We start from the raw sequence: 13,847 nt of genomic DNA on the forward strand, positions 1-13,847 counted from the left end.
ATAAATAAATAAATCAGCCATACAAAGCCTTTCCAGATCTGGTCATCCTCAGGGATCAGCAGGAGCTTCTCTGCTCCCCGAGTGGTATGTTTTTCTTCAGAAATAACATCTGTCCAAGTAAAATAAAACATTTTTCCTAAAAACTCTCTCTCACATGGTATTCCATCACAACTACAATATGGAAGACAAAGGCTGTAAAGCTCCCTCCTTTCTCTTGTTTCCTTTCTCCTCCACCAGCAGATGGGGACAAGCATCAGCCATGAACTTGCCCAGGTCTCAAACGTGCAGCACAAACTAACATTTGTATGCATCACCCTGTGCTCTGTATAGCGTTCACAAAAAAATATTTTAATTGCCACTTACCACTGCAAAATAAAAGAGCTCTTTCTCACTTCAATACAGCTTGCAAAATTCTTTTTTCATTAGTGGTAAAAGCAGGTAGTGAGAGCTTTGTTTTCAGAAATATGGTAATTTGGCAGTTATAAATATAAAGTTTCTCATGCACTGAGAAACATTATGATGAAGTAGATAGTGAGGATTTCTGGCATTAACCTGCCCCTTTTCTCACTGCAAGCAAAAATCAACCAGCTTTGAAAGTTAGTGACTGTAGGGCATTCTGATGACACTAGCCAAATGAAGACTTGCTCTCAAACTGGGCTATTTAGAACAAGCCCAAGGCTCTGCATTGAGTGGCAAATGTAGTCACCAAATGAGATAGTGACTCATCACTTCACCCCCTGATTTCCTTTTTCCATTTTCTTGAATCAGGAGAGATGATGACTCTTCCATTCCCAGCGAAGGCTCCCAGCTTGCTGCATTCCACTTGCTATTATATCCCCTACTTAACAAATGTAAATAATTTTCATGAACTCCATCTCTCTACTGATTTTATAGGAAAATTAAATACAGAAACAAATTCTGTAGCGCATTCACTTCAAGCATGCACAAACGGTTTTCTCCTCTCTGTCAGTCTGGATCCTTGTCAGACACCGCACAACCTGGTCTTTGATAGAAAAGAGTTTCCAAATATTCTGTCATTATCTTTGTCTAAGCTGCTGATCCGTATCTGTTCAAGGAGAAAAGTGAAGAAAGCTGCTGTTTTTTGATGGTTTTGTCACTTTCTTTTCTTAAAATTTATTTTTCGTCATAAGAAGGAAGAATTTCTGATTATTTTTAGGCTTTAAAACAGTTGAAATTGTATTGTCAACATAAACAATCATCTTAAGTTTCACAGGAAGTAGCAGAAAGCTCCAAGACATCAGAACACACAGATTACTCTTAAATTTCTGGTCTGTCTTCTGCAAAAATGACCTTCACTTACAAGTAGGAATTTAGCATTGCAAGTGAAGAAAAATATTTCTGTCAATCAAAGCTTTATACATTGAAGTCTGGTTAAAATCCATTCACTCATACCTGGTAGAGAAGCACCACTGTATGAACCAAAGTACATAGTTGCACCAGATCAGCTTAATCAAAGTTCAGAAGGCTCAGCTGAACTCAGAGGAAACAAGAATCAGAACTACGCAGCTGCAATGTGGGAAAAAGAAGAAAGAAAAAAAAAAAAAATAAAGAGTTTTTCACATCAAGTCTGAGTTCTGCTTTACATGAACTCCAGGGGTCTGGAGGAAATGCAGAAATGACCCTGTGCTGGGTGTCTGTCTGTGCAGGCAGTAGCCTGGGAAGAAATGGCAAGCCAGGCGCCGATGGCCTCGCACCGACCGTGGGTTAAATCCACCTCTCGATAGCCCTGCCCTGACCAACGTCTGAAAATGAAACCTCTGCTTTTTCATGTATTTTCAGATGCAATTACAACACAAAACAGCAAGCAAAACCAAAACAAACTCACATGATCTCTAATTCTTCACTCAGAAACGTAAAAGAAAAATGGACACAAATGCAACAGTTCTTGAATATCATTCAAGTGTTCTCTGCTTGGTCTCAATCAGTGGTTCAATCAATTTAAATGGGTTACTGATAAAATAGAAGCGTGGACAAAGATTTGGCCTAGGTGCTACAATAAGGAAACAAATGCTTTAACGTAACTTGACACCACTAGCAGTTTTATTTGTTTTCAAATTAGCTTTCAATGTTTAAAAGACCTTCCAATTTGTAAATAGGAGTATGACTACACAGGACACTAGCCTGATAGCTCTGCCAGTGTTACCAGCCCCACTGATGTTTAGATGCCTACTGTTACTTGTATCACAGCACCTGCAGCACCTGGCTGTGTGGTGTTAAGTACTGCAAGTTTGATCCAACACTAAAAAACGTGCATACCGATGAGCAAGTGAGCACAATTAACAAGGCTGGGAAGAAACATTCAGAATAATTGAAGTCCTGGAGATTACTGATGTGATTAGAAAATAATTTTTTAAAAAAATCTATGCATATGGTAAAATTTAAAGCTCACAATTGTATACAAAATCTTAAAAATTCGCAATTCACTTCCTAATGTTCTTATTCAAAATATGCACACATGGTATGTACAGTATAGTCTTCTCACAGAAGGAAAAAAGTATATGGATTACAAATAACTGAGATACATTATAGGAGTCTGTTTCCAGTTTCCCATTATTTTGTTATATTCATACACAGCGGTTTCAAATCATTACATGCTGAAAATGTAAACTTGACTGTATTTGGTCAAGCAAGTTTCATACTTCTCATTAATTCACTTGAAATATACTTTTGGGGTGTAGAGACAAGTATTATCCTGGGAAGAATCTGCTGGTGCAGATTGGCGCAGTGCCACTGCCCATGACACTGATTGCCAGACAACATTAACTGTGCTAATCCCTGAACCAAGTTTCAAATGCAGAAACAGCAAAGCTCTTTGAGTGTCAGATGTGCATTGCTGTGTTATTCTTATCTTTAACTGAACTGTATTTCCTCCTGCACTTCTGGTATTGTAGGCATCTTTTTTTATTATTATTACTATTCTGCTTACTTAAAAGGCTCCACTTTCATTTAGATTTTTATAGTATTCTTTCCTTGTACTTCCCACACTTATTTCAAGCGTTTGGAGCACTCACTGCCTTGGCTCTTTCCTGCAAAAAGAACTGTGAAAGGACACAAGTAAAATTAAGTTTCCCAATTTCTTTGAAGTATTCACAATCTTAGAAACAGTTTACCCTATCTCTTCAGCCATTTGGAGTTCATATTTCAGTGTTTCTCTCTAATTCCTGGTGCTGAACATGCCTGGACATTTACATGGGAGTTTAAAATCTTCAATTAAAAAAGATTATGGGAACTTTTTTTTTTTTTTTTTTTTTTTTAAATCAGAAAAATATATGTTTAGACTGCAAGCTCATCCTTAAAAACGTCAGTGCATAACATAATGATGTCTCCAGACAGACTTTAAGGTTAAAAAATTCAGAAATTAGAACACTTTCTTGTTTCAAAACTCTGTAGAGACCCAAACTATTAAAAAATAAACATATTGCATGAAAACACTAATCTGTTCTGAAGGAGTAAACTTCACGTCAGGAGAGACTTTGTCCCTAAGGATGGGAGCATGAACTAAACCCAAGGAATCTGAAGAGTGTTTCTGCACAGCCCCCCCAAATCTGCACCAGGATTTCAGACTTCAGCAGCCAGAACCTTGAACTCGGCCTGTTACAAATACAATTCTCAGGAGCTCAGAAACTGCAAGATTAACACTGAGACTTCTCAACACAGAGCTGTGGCACATGAGCATCATGCATGAGCACAAAGACCAAGCCAGTTATAAAGCACTAATGATGTTTAAAGCATTAAGTGCATCAAAGCCTTGGTAATGGTTACTTCACCGCAGCGCACATGTGAACAGATTTTCCATCCGCTCTCTGCCTCTCAGAATAACCTGTTAACACCAAGGTGTCTACACATAAAGCGGTGGTTATTCTGCAGCTATATGTGATGAAGACAACTATCTCAGCATCCATCCCAGTGGCTTAAGACAGAAAAGAAATATCTTAGCATCTAGAGAAAGGATCTGTAATAGCATCTAAAGAAAGGAATTATCAAAGAAGAAAAAATTTCATTCCAGTGCAAAGACATTCAGAAGTAATCGAATAAGAAACTATGAGACTTGTGTGACTAGAGGCTGAGTGCTCAGGGAGGTGCGACCTACGTAGCCACACATCCAGCTGACCCCTTCCTTTGCTCTAATGATGATGCATATGTAGATACTATGCACTAACTAGCATTTCTTCAGTACTTAAGGCTACTGCTGTGCAAAACAGTTCTGGCCTACTCATTATTAAGCCCTCACCAACCTAGAAATGCTTCTTCCAGGTATCTGCTTCGTTGCCGCATACAATTTTTAAAAATTCTACTTTTATCTTTGATGATTACCAGCACACCTAAATATAACACCACAGTAAGTGAATTGGGATGGAAGCTGATAAACTGACAACAGAACTTTGCAAAATGTTGCAATTGTTTTTGAGGAAGGCAGAATGCAACGATACTATTCAGGAGTCAGGATCACATACGACAACTCCTATTCCCAAAGGTTACAAACACTGAGAATTTAAAGTATTAGATGCTAAAGCAATATGAAACATTCTAGAGTTCTGGGAAGTGAGAGACCAATGTATGACTCAGATTCAGATGGATGTGGCTTATTTCTGTGTAAAGCTCTATAATCTGAACGTACGTAAAGTAGACACATGAAGGCTTTCTTATTTTGTTTTTAAATCTACCGCTTTTTGCGATTCTTAAGACTTTCTTCTACTAACAGAAGAATTCCAATCACATCCTGCCTAAGCTCTGCCCAATCTACTTAGCAAATGTGGGTCAGAAAGCAAATTATGTTTATACAAAGGAAGTTATTTCCCTTGTTTATATAAGGGTTATTTTTTCTACTTGCATGCTCTACCCTGAAATAGAAATTAAACCCAAATTTCTCTTCATCACTCTACAATTCATTTTTAAACACCTACCTGCTCTTACTTTAATGCCAGATGAAAACCTTTGTGACAAAGTTCGCAAGTCTGTTGCTAACAGCAGATAACATGATACAAATTTGATGTTTTTATGCAGTTTGTACCATCAGATTGACCAAGAAAATTTTTAACATGATTAATAACTGAAGAAACCATTTCAATCAGCATCTTAGAAACCTTAAATAAATGTTGACCTGCTCATTCATTCTCCGTTTTAGCCTTTGTGGTTGTGAATTTTAAGTATATCTTTAAGAGATGTACTTCACAGTAAGGCACTGCAGTGACAAGTAACTGAGACAAAGCACATGAGACCACAGATTTTACGAGCTAAATATTTTAAGCACATATAATTCTTAATTGCTTGAATGGATTGCAGGCACTAAAAAAAAAAAACTGACGAGTATGCGTTAAGACGTGGAAACACAGTCATATAAGCCAATGAAGCAAAAATATCTGAAAAATATGACAAACGTACACAAAAACACACACATACACCTTCTGAAGTCAGTACTAACCTTGTTGCTCACTCTCTGCTTCAGCTTTTGCAGGACTTGGTGCTACAGGAAGGGGTCGAGGAGGACGAGGCTTTGGGGTCGGGGGGGATATTTTTTTTCTTCCAATGTATTCTACATAAGTTCCTGGAAAATCCCCCCTCTCCCCTGTGGTTTCATTAAAGCCGTTTAACCAACCGATTTCCTCAGGCTTTGCTTCTTCCCCTTCGCTGAATCCAAGTGCTAGTAAGGTACCTTTATTCACAGTTAATATATCTCCTAAGTGCAAGTCAATGTCTTCCTCTCGCTCTTTTTTGTAGTCATACAAAGCTCTGTATTGATATCCTTCAGCACTCATCTTGGCAAATTCTGTTTAATAACACTTTGAATGTTAAATAATCAAAATGCAATTGTCCAGTTATATTCTAATTTACAGACAGATTCAAGATGTACTAAATGGGATAATAAAAGTGTCAATAGCAATGCCTAAGTAATAAAATCCGCCAGAAAATCAAAAAGCACCAGGGTCTATCATTTCACTGCTGATGATTTTTAATTTGTGTATTTATTCTGAATCAATTACTGTTGCAGAAGAATGTGTTCCACTTCTTCTATGTCTAGCAGAACTCTTCCAAATAGTTCCTTTTCTCAGCTTGCTGGAACTTCCCAATCTCCATGCTCAACTTCAGCTGATGCTCATAGCCAGTCACACCATCTGATGAACTTGCCATAGACGTGCACGTACCTTAAATATTCTGTCACTGAACACTGCATGCATGCTCTTCCTGGAAAGAAAAGAGAAAACTGGTACAGTCACTCGTGAACTTGGGATTCTGGTTATGATTTAAGTTTTCCATAACCCCGGCAGAGATAGTGTAATCCATAAAAGAAAGCAACCTCACATACACACATAAAATACATATATACACAAATCTGTGTTTTGTGAAGGTATTGAACCAAATTTCTATTCCTACAGTATAAGACAAGCTGCTATGTACTGTCTTTCTTTTCTGTGGCTTATGGCTCTGACAGAGATTGCTCTAAGCCCATAAGGCATCCTGTCAATGCAGCATCTAACCTGGCAAGATTTTACTAGTTATCTCCCTGAAGACACATAGCCACAACCCCATGCCAAAAGGTCAGGACAGAGGTGGAGCTCACTGTAATTTGTGCTGATGCTCTCAGAACTCAGTGCTGGGCTATTTAATCTCTTGCTGTTTATGCAGAAAGCAAGCATCACCTCACAACCCAAAACCTGTATCCCCAAAAACTCTTGGACAGAAGCACCCTTCTCTAATATACAGGAGCAACAATACGTCTCAAATTATTTTACTTGATGGATATAATACTTATACTTTCTTACAAAAGACAGGCTCTACCACTCCCCCATCATCCAGATGTTCTGTACTGTGTTTATAGCATAATATTGAAAAAATAACCAGCAACTGAAACAGACACGCCCGGACCACCTAAGCAGCACTAGAGGAGAAAGGTACCAGGGTGTACACTTAAATTACACTACAGGCAAGAGACTACAGGCTTTTTTGACTCAAGATTGCCTGACTTAGAGGAAAAAATATGAGTAAAAAGTTAAATTTAGGAAACAGTAGCTTAAAGGCATATAGAAAAAGCACACAGTGAAAGTTTTCTAAACATCATTTTGACCACTCATTTTTATCTCCTTAAAAAGTCAAGCCCACTCGTAATTTGAAATGCTATACTGGGAACCAGAAAGTGCCAACTATTCAAAAGTGCATTGAAACTCCTGAACTACAGCTGAATAGAGGACCTGAGGGGACTATGCAATACCAGTAGGTAAAATATTAACTGCATAATGTATGCTTAATGCTACAGAAAGCTGGAGTTCTTTCTGTAGCATTTCTCTTCACAATGCACTTGGACAACAACAGACAGGAATGAAAAAGGGAACCTCTGACCTCTCTTTTCCACACCATTTTCTCAGTCTCAGTCTCAGTCTTCAAAGTCTCAGTCAGCAGGTCCTAGGAACACTGTCTGAAAAAGCTAAGAAGTGTTTATAAGAATGCACACAGGCTTCCTTTTCCAGTGTATGGTCCAATCCCTGGCTCATATGTGGCTTCTCCTCAGTCTACTGAGTCTAAATATAATCCCATGCAGCTTATTGCACAACATCTCTCGTAAGAGAACACATAAGAAACTACTGCAAGTTCTTGAAGAACTTCCTTATCATCCACTGCAACCAGTTTTGCTATAGGGAAGAATTATATGAGTCTCAATTAGACTTCTCATTTTAAAGAAGCCTACACACAAGTACTTGTTTTAAAATTCTGCAAATCCAGTCACATGAATCAGGCCTCCAGTTCCCACCAAAATTTTCATGAGAAATTTCTGTAGCCACTTCTGAAAACCCAAACTATGTGCCTTAGCACATACCACCAAACATCACAGACTATGAAATTAACATGAGGAGAGTTTCACTGATATTTAATTTTAGCTTTTCTACCAGGAGAAAGTGAATAGGCATGAATTAGGAAAAAAAAAAAAAAAAAAAAAAAAAAAGGCAGTAGAAGGGGGAAGAACAAAAATCAACAGCACAGGTATCAAATAAATTGTACAGAAATCTTTTCAAAAGCACAAATTCCTCCCATAAACCAAAGAAACAAAACACTTTCACCCCTTAGATTTAAATGCTGGAGATAATCCAAATGTTTCCAATCAAAACCAACAGCACACAGCAAGACCTGCTAAAAAGCTACTTCTACTACGCTAAATATTCAGAAATATTTTCTTTTCAAGAAGGGCTCAACAAGTGCCCTGCTACAAGTACTCATTTTATTCCTACTGCCTGCAGGCGTTTTGGCTGCTAACCAAATACGTCGTCTAAACACTGCATAATTTAACTGACTTGACCTACGCCTCTGATCTTTTATTATCAAATGTATCATAGCAACTTTATGGACAGATATTTAAAATGAGTATTTGTATGTCTTGCATTTCGTCTGACGATGCAGAATTTGAAATGCTGTAATAGCAGAAGAAAGAGTTTATGACATTTTTAAAGCTTATTTTTAAAAATTCAAAAACTATAAGAACAAAAGGCGTGACATAATTGCATTCCAGAACAACTCCATTCAATGATGGCAGCAAAGCCTCCCCAAATCCACCAAACCAAGACTGAGAGCCGCAGCTCTGGTCCATACACACTGCTCAGCACTGCCCCAGGTACAGGGTCCCCACATCTGAACCTCTGACTGATCCAACACTCACGCACTCTTTTATATTATCAGGGCCTGTGAAGTTCGGTGTCTCCAAGAACTTTGCAGACAGCCGTATGGTACATGGATGGATAAAGAGCATTCCTCCAGCAGCAATGCTGTTGTGTCTCCAAAAATCCCTTTTGGAAAGTTCTTCCTGTTCTTTTCTGCTCTGCTAAGACTCTCTTTATAAACAGACTCTCTTTACTCTGAGTGGGGCTTACACGGTCTTTGCCCTCAGACATTTTGTCTCAAACTGATTTAAGTTAATTACTCTTAAAATAAATAGCTTGGAGATCATCCTAAGTAGAGCAAAAAAACCCCAAACCAAACACTTTAGGCAAGAAACATTATTATATTTGAGATGATGTATTACTGGATTTCCAGTTGGCGGGTGGAATGGAAAAGGAGGAGGAAGCATTGTAAAAGAACCAAGCGTTCATTTGGTTTTTATTTACTAAGAGCTTGATCGCAGTGAAAGATTCCCAACTTCAGGCAGAATTCTGGTCACAATGAAATGATTTATGTCACGCGTGCTGACAGACTGAGATTTTAACATTCACCAGAAAGTTGCAAGATGTTTGTGTAAATTCAAGTAGAAAAGGAATGAGACGTAAAAGGTTCTCCCCCTGCTCAGATGTTTGGGTCCCACATGGCTGGTACCTGAGCATTTCCTCCCACACCAGCATTCTTTTGGGGACAGAGAAGAAAAAACAGCTTCTGCTCCATGGATCCACACTACTGCTGTCCAGCCAGAGGGACTGCGCACCTCTGGTAAGGCAGTAAGGACTTTCTTCACTTTTCAACTGTCACATATAATGATCCATACCTGGCTGTACTGTCGTCTCTCACTCTTGATTGTTGTCCCCTAATACTTACTCCAGATATTTCCAGGAAAGCAGTAACTTTCCTTCCAAAGCTATTACATGGTTGAAATTCAGGCTACCTAACTAGCACTAACTAAGGGAGCCACTGGAGCACCAGCTGTTGCCGCCGCGCTCGGAGCCCGCCTGTTCTCCCCACTAGGTGTCTACACACCTGTAACATCTCTAGCGATGCTGCCGCTCCCCAAAAGGAGGTAACTACGGCAATGCCACAGCGAGCAGCATTCTCTGCCAGAAAATGATGCTAGAGACAGCCACTGAAGTATTAGGAAAAATACACACGCAACTCCGTAAGCAAATTCCAGCCTTTCAAATACAGCTTTAAAGCCCGTGGAGACCCTACCGCTGAACAACATGCAGACAACTAAGGCATTAACTTAACACAGGATCCTGCAAAGCACATCCCACTCTGAAGCATCTCAAAGCCGCCGAAGGGGCAGCACAGCTATGCGAGAAAGCGGGCAGCGTAAAGACCGCTTCAGGGAACCCATTCACAACAGCAGCAACGCCGAGCAGGAGGGCAACGCCGCTGCGGTTCGTGCAGCCGCGGGGCAGCTCCGCCGCAGGACGGCCCTCCGCAGGGGCCACTTATCCCCGGCGCGGAGACGGGCGCCGAACGCCGGGCTGGCGCTGCTCTCGGCGCCACCGGCTTGACCTCCCTGCCGCTTCCTGCCGGCACCCGGAGCCGCGGGAGAGCCCGGCCTCACCCCGCGCCCCGGCACCGCCGGCAGAGCTCAACCAGGAAGCGCGGAGCCGCGGGGGGAGAAGCGCCGCCGCCGCCGGGGCACGGCGCCGTCCGTCCGCCCGCCCTGCCCTGGGCCTGCGGCGCCGCGGTGCTCGGCGGCAACCCGGCGCTTCGGACGGGGGAAAAAGTCGCGGGGACGGCTCCCGCTCAGCCAGTCCTCCGCCGGCGCCCGGTCGCACACGGCCCCGCACCGCCCTGCCCTCCGCCCGCGACTGGCGCCGTGCTCCCCCCGGGTCCGTTCCACGCGAGGCGGCCGCAGCGGCACCCGCTTTACCTCAGCGGCTGCACCGCCGCCACCTCCCTCCGAGCCGCCGCCTCGACTCCGCTCTCCGCAGAGCGCCCGGGCTCAGCTCACCCCGGCTGCGCTCGCCGACCTAGTGCTAGGCGGTGCAGTGCCCGCCGCCGGCGCTGTCTCCGCCCCGCCCCCGGCGCGGGCTCCAACCCTGTCGGCGGCCGCCCCCTTCTCAGTCCCGGAGCTCCGCCCGCTGACAGACCAGGGGCTGTGCCCGTCGCCGCCCGCCCCTTTAGCAGCGCGTTGGGCCCCGGTGCGAGCCTGGTGTGATGCGGGGCTATTGGTGCTGCTGCCCGCTGCGGGGAGGACGGGTCAGGTACTACCGGGGCGGCAGCAGAGCCCTAGCAGCGCGCGTGGTGCCACCCGGGGCTGCCAGCCCGGCCTTGCGCTCACCGCGGTTTGGCTGCCCTGGGCTGTCTGGACTCCCACGTCTACCCTCGGTGCTGTCAGTCCCGGCCTCGCAGCTAAGCCCAGTGCGCGGGGTGGATGTGGCGGCTGTCTGAAGTAGCTACGATCTTCGGTTGACACCACAAAGTACCATCTCGCAGGGTGCTGGAGTCTGCTAGGCCCTGTGCAGTGCCGAGTGAAGTGATTTATTCCCTGCACAAAGGAGCTCACAACCCGAGGTGGCTCTGACAACACGAGGGTGTGACATGGCACCACGAGGCTGCAGCAAAAGAATCATGCTTTTGAGGTGTGTGTACTGTGTCTGGACAGGCCTCTATTTATCTTTAGGTAATAAATACTGGTACATATGTTACTGTGAGTCAGTTCCTGTAGGTATTGCTGTGAAAGAGGAAGAAGTGTGGCAGGCACAAGTAACATGGCATGCAGAAAAGGAAGGTAGGTGCCAGAAGCAAGCTAAGAAGCCATCCAGACCAGTGCTATGGGATGGTGGATACAAGTGCCAGGTGTGTCCTAATTAACAGCAGCTAAATAAGGACCAGAGAGATGTATAGGCCATGAAAAGTAAAGTATTTGTGCCTGCAGTGGTGGTACAAATGGGTGCAGCTGTGGTGGAGCGTTAGAAAAAGATGGGGTCAGACCTTTTACTGCGCTGCAGAGTTGTCTTTCTCTGCTGCGTTTAGTGTGAGTTTTAGGAGGGCACGTGTTAGAGAGGTGTCAATAAAATTGGTTCTGATTGTAGAGGCAGGACACAAGTATCTATCAGGCCCTTAAATACCATGTGTGAGGCTGAGACTGGTGAAGTCTTAAGAGAGCCTTACAGAAAAAGAAACACAATTTGGCTGGGGGGACGTGAAGAGTCTGCCTGGCTTTATTTGGTGGCTGGGTGTTCTTAGACAGCAAGTTAGCTTATGATCTGGTAACAAAAGTGAGAACAGCTCTACTACAACATGGTGTTAACAGGTTTTGATGGAGTGCGGTAGAGGTATTATGCATGTTTCTGGAATCTTCAGGTTTTGGAGGTATTTTTGCTGAAAAATGTTCTGAAACAAGAAATTTGGAGTGTTGGGAAGAAATTGAAATCTCTTATCAGTTATAATTTCTGTAAAGCATACTCTTCCACAATTTCTTCCTTTTTTTAGAGACTTTTTTTTTTTTTTTCCCACATTGATTTAATGACTTTGCAAGCTTCAATGATGCACTGGCATGCTTCCTGACACCCATTAACCCTTTCTGCATTGATTTATTAGGACTTGCTTCCCTTGCGAGCTGCAGATGAGAGAAGATGACAGCTCCCGAGGCCTCTTGGAGCAGGAACATGGATCTGACTACACAAAAGTGTGACAGCAGGGCAAGGCTGCAGACATGGGGTTGAAGGGTCCAGTCCCTGGAAAACTGTAAAAAAACAGTTCCCTGGAAAACTCATGTCATGGTCTGACAATCCAAGTGCACAGAGTGACTTTTAAACTAAACACTCCTTTTGGAATAAAGATTGGTGTTTTTATATAAGCAAACATATCAATGTGAGTTAATTACTGTATAATAAAATGGAAGATTGAGGGAAATGCCAGCTCTCATCTCTTACTGTTTTTCTTGTGGGATTTAAAATGCAGGCAGAAGCAAAGTTGAGAAAGTGTTCCATTTCTTCTGTCCAGACTACTGTCTCTTGCATTTACTATTGCTGAGGGCAAAAACAGCATGGATTTTGAAGAGGATTAGACAGACTAGCTGGTTGGAATGCTAGTCCTGGGCACTGGCCTGACAGTGGGTATTTAAGGAACTATAAACCTCTGGAATAATGGACCGTGGCCGGTACAACTGGATGTGTCTCACAGATGAAATGCAGAACTGGAGCTAATGGCTGCATTCCCTTCCCAGAGCAGGGTCAGATAGACCTCCTGCCTGCTTCCTTTCTGCAGCATCTTGAAATCTGTTTTCTTTGCCACCTTTCCTCCCTGAACTTTTCTTTTGAATTCATCACAAGCACATGGCTTGCTTCTTTTTCTGTTGACTGGGGAGAGAGAGGAACCCAAGAGGAGAAAGCAGGTGGTAGCAGTAGCCTGCTTTGTCACACTGCTTGCTGGCTGTCATTCTAGGTCTGCTGTGATTTATTTCCTAAGATGTCTCTAGCTCCCTCACCTTCCTTTCCCACAAACTTCATCATTATGCCAGTGTCTTCAGGGACCGTTTCCCAAGTTTAATCTTGGTGGGTGATGGCTGTGCAGTGAGGTTTGCTCTGACAATGTTATGAGCCAGTACTATAGTGTAAATCTCACTAGGGAGAGAGGAAGATGCGCAGGTTCAAAAGCTTTGTCCTTTTTCAATCAGCTACTTTTGTGAAAGTCCTAGGGCTGTGTAAAGCTTTCCTATATAAAGCTTATAGTTAGAGTAAGACACATACATACACCTGATTTGGATACATGTTTCTTGAAAAGGCTATTTTTTGACCAACTGAAATTCGTTATGGCAACACGTAAACAGGACTGCTTGTAAATCTATGGAGAGAAATAAAAACAGGTAAAATACAGGTAGAGTGTGGGATTATTGGGCTACAAGACAGATTCTTATGCTTGCTAAGAAAAACAACTTTTGTGTGTATCCATCAGGATAACTTGAGGAACATTTCTGACACAGGCTGCACTGGGGAATGTGATATAAAAATGAGCAGGTCTTTTGTTCAGTACTAGTAGAGGTTAGGTGATTTGAGCTTTTACATATTACCTCTGAGCAGGCTTTCTGTAGTAAAAGTCGTGCAGCACTGGAGATAAAATATCCTGAAAATTCTCTTCCCTGTACCAAAAATGTTCAGCTTGATTTTCAGAAATAAAAAAAATTAAAATACAGAAATTGAATAGAGAGGAAAAAATGC

At 42.5% G+C, this 13,847-nt stretch overlaps 1 protein-coding gene across 1 annotated transcript in view; it reads right to left on the reverse strand.

Annotated features, from left to right (window-relative positions):
• PIK3R1 (phosphoinositide-3-kinase regulatory subunit 1) overlaps window positions 1-10,669 on the reverse strand; it is a 56,562-nt gene extending 45,893 nt beyond the window's left edge. The window contains exons 1-2 of the mRNA XM_052670255.1: window positions 10,556-10,669; window positions 5,444-6,204 (exon numbers count right to left, since the gene is read on the reverse strand). Coding sequence (XP_052526215.1) covers window positions 5,444-5,777 — 334 coding nt within the window. The 5' untranslated portion in view covers window positions 5,778-6,204; window positions 10,556-10,669. The remainder of the gene's footprint in view (window positions 1-5,443; window positions 6,205-10,555) is intronic.
• Between the last annotated feature and the right edge of the window lie 3,178 nt (window positions 10,670-13,847).

Source organism: Tympanuchus pallidicinctus, unplaced genomic scaffold (assembly GCF_026119805.1).
Source record: "Tympanuchus pallidicinctus isolate F22 unplaced genomic scaffold, pur_lepc_1.0 scaffold9, whole genome shotgun sequence".
NCBI lineage: Eukaryota > Metazoa > Chordata > Aves > Galliformes > Phasianidae > Tympanuchus > Tympanuchus pallidicinctus.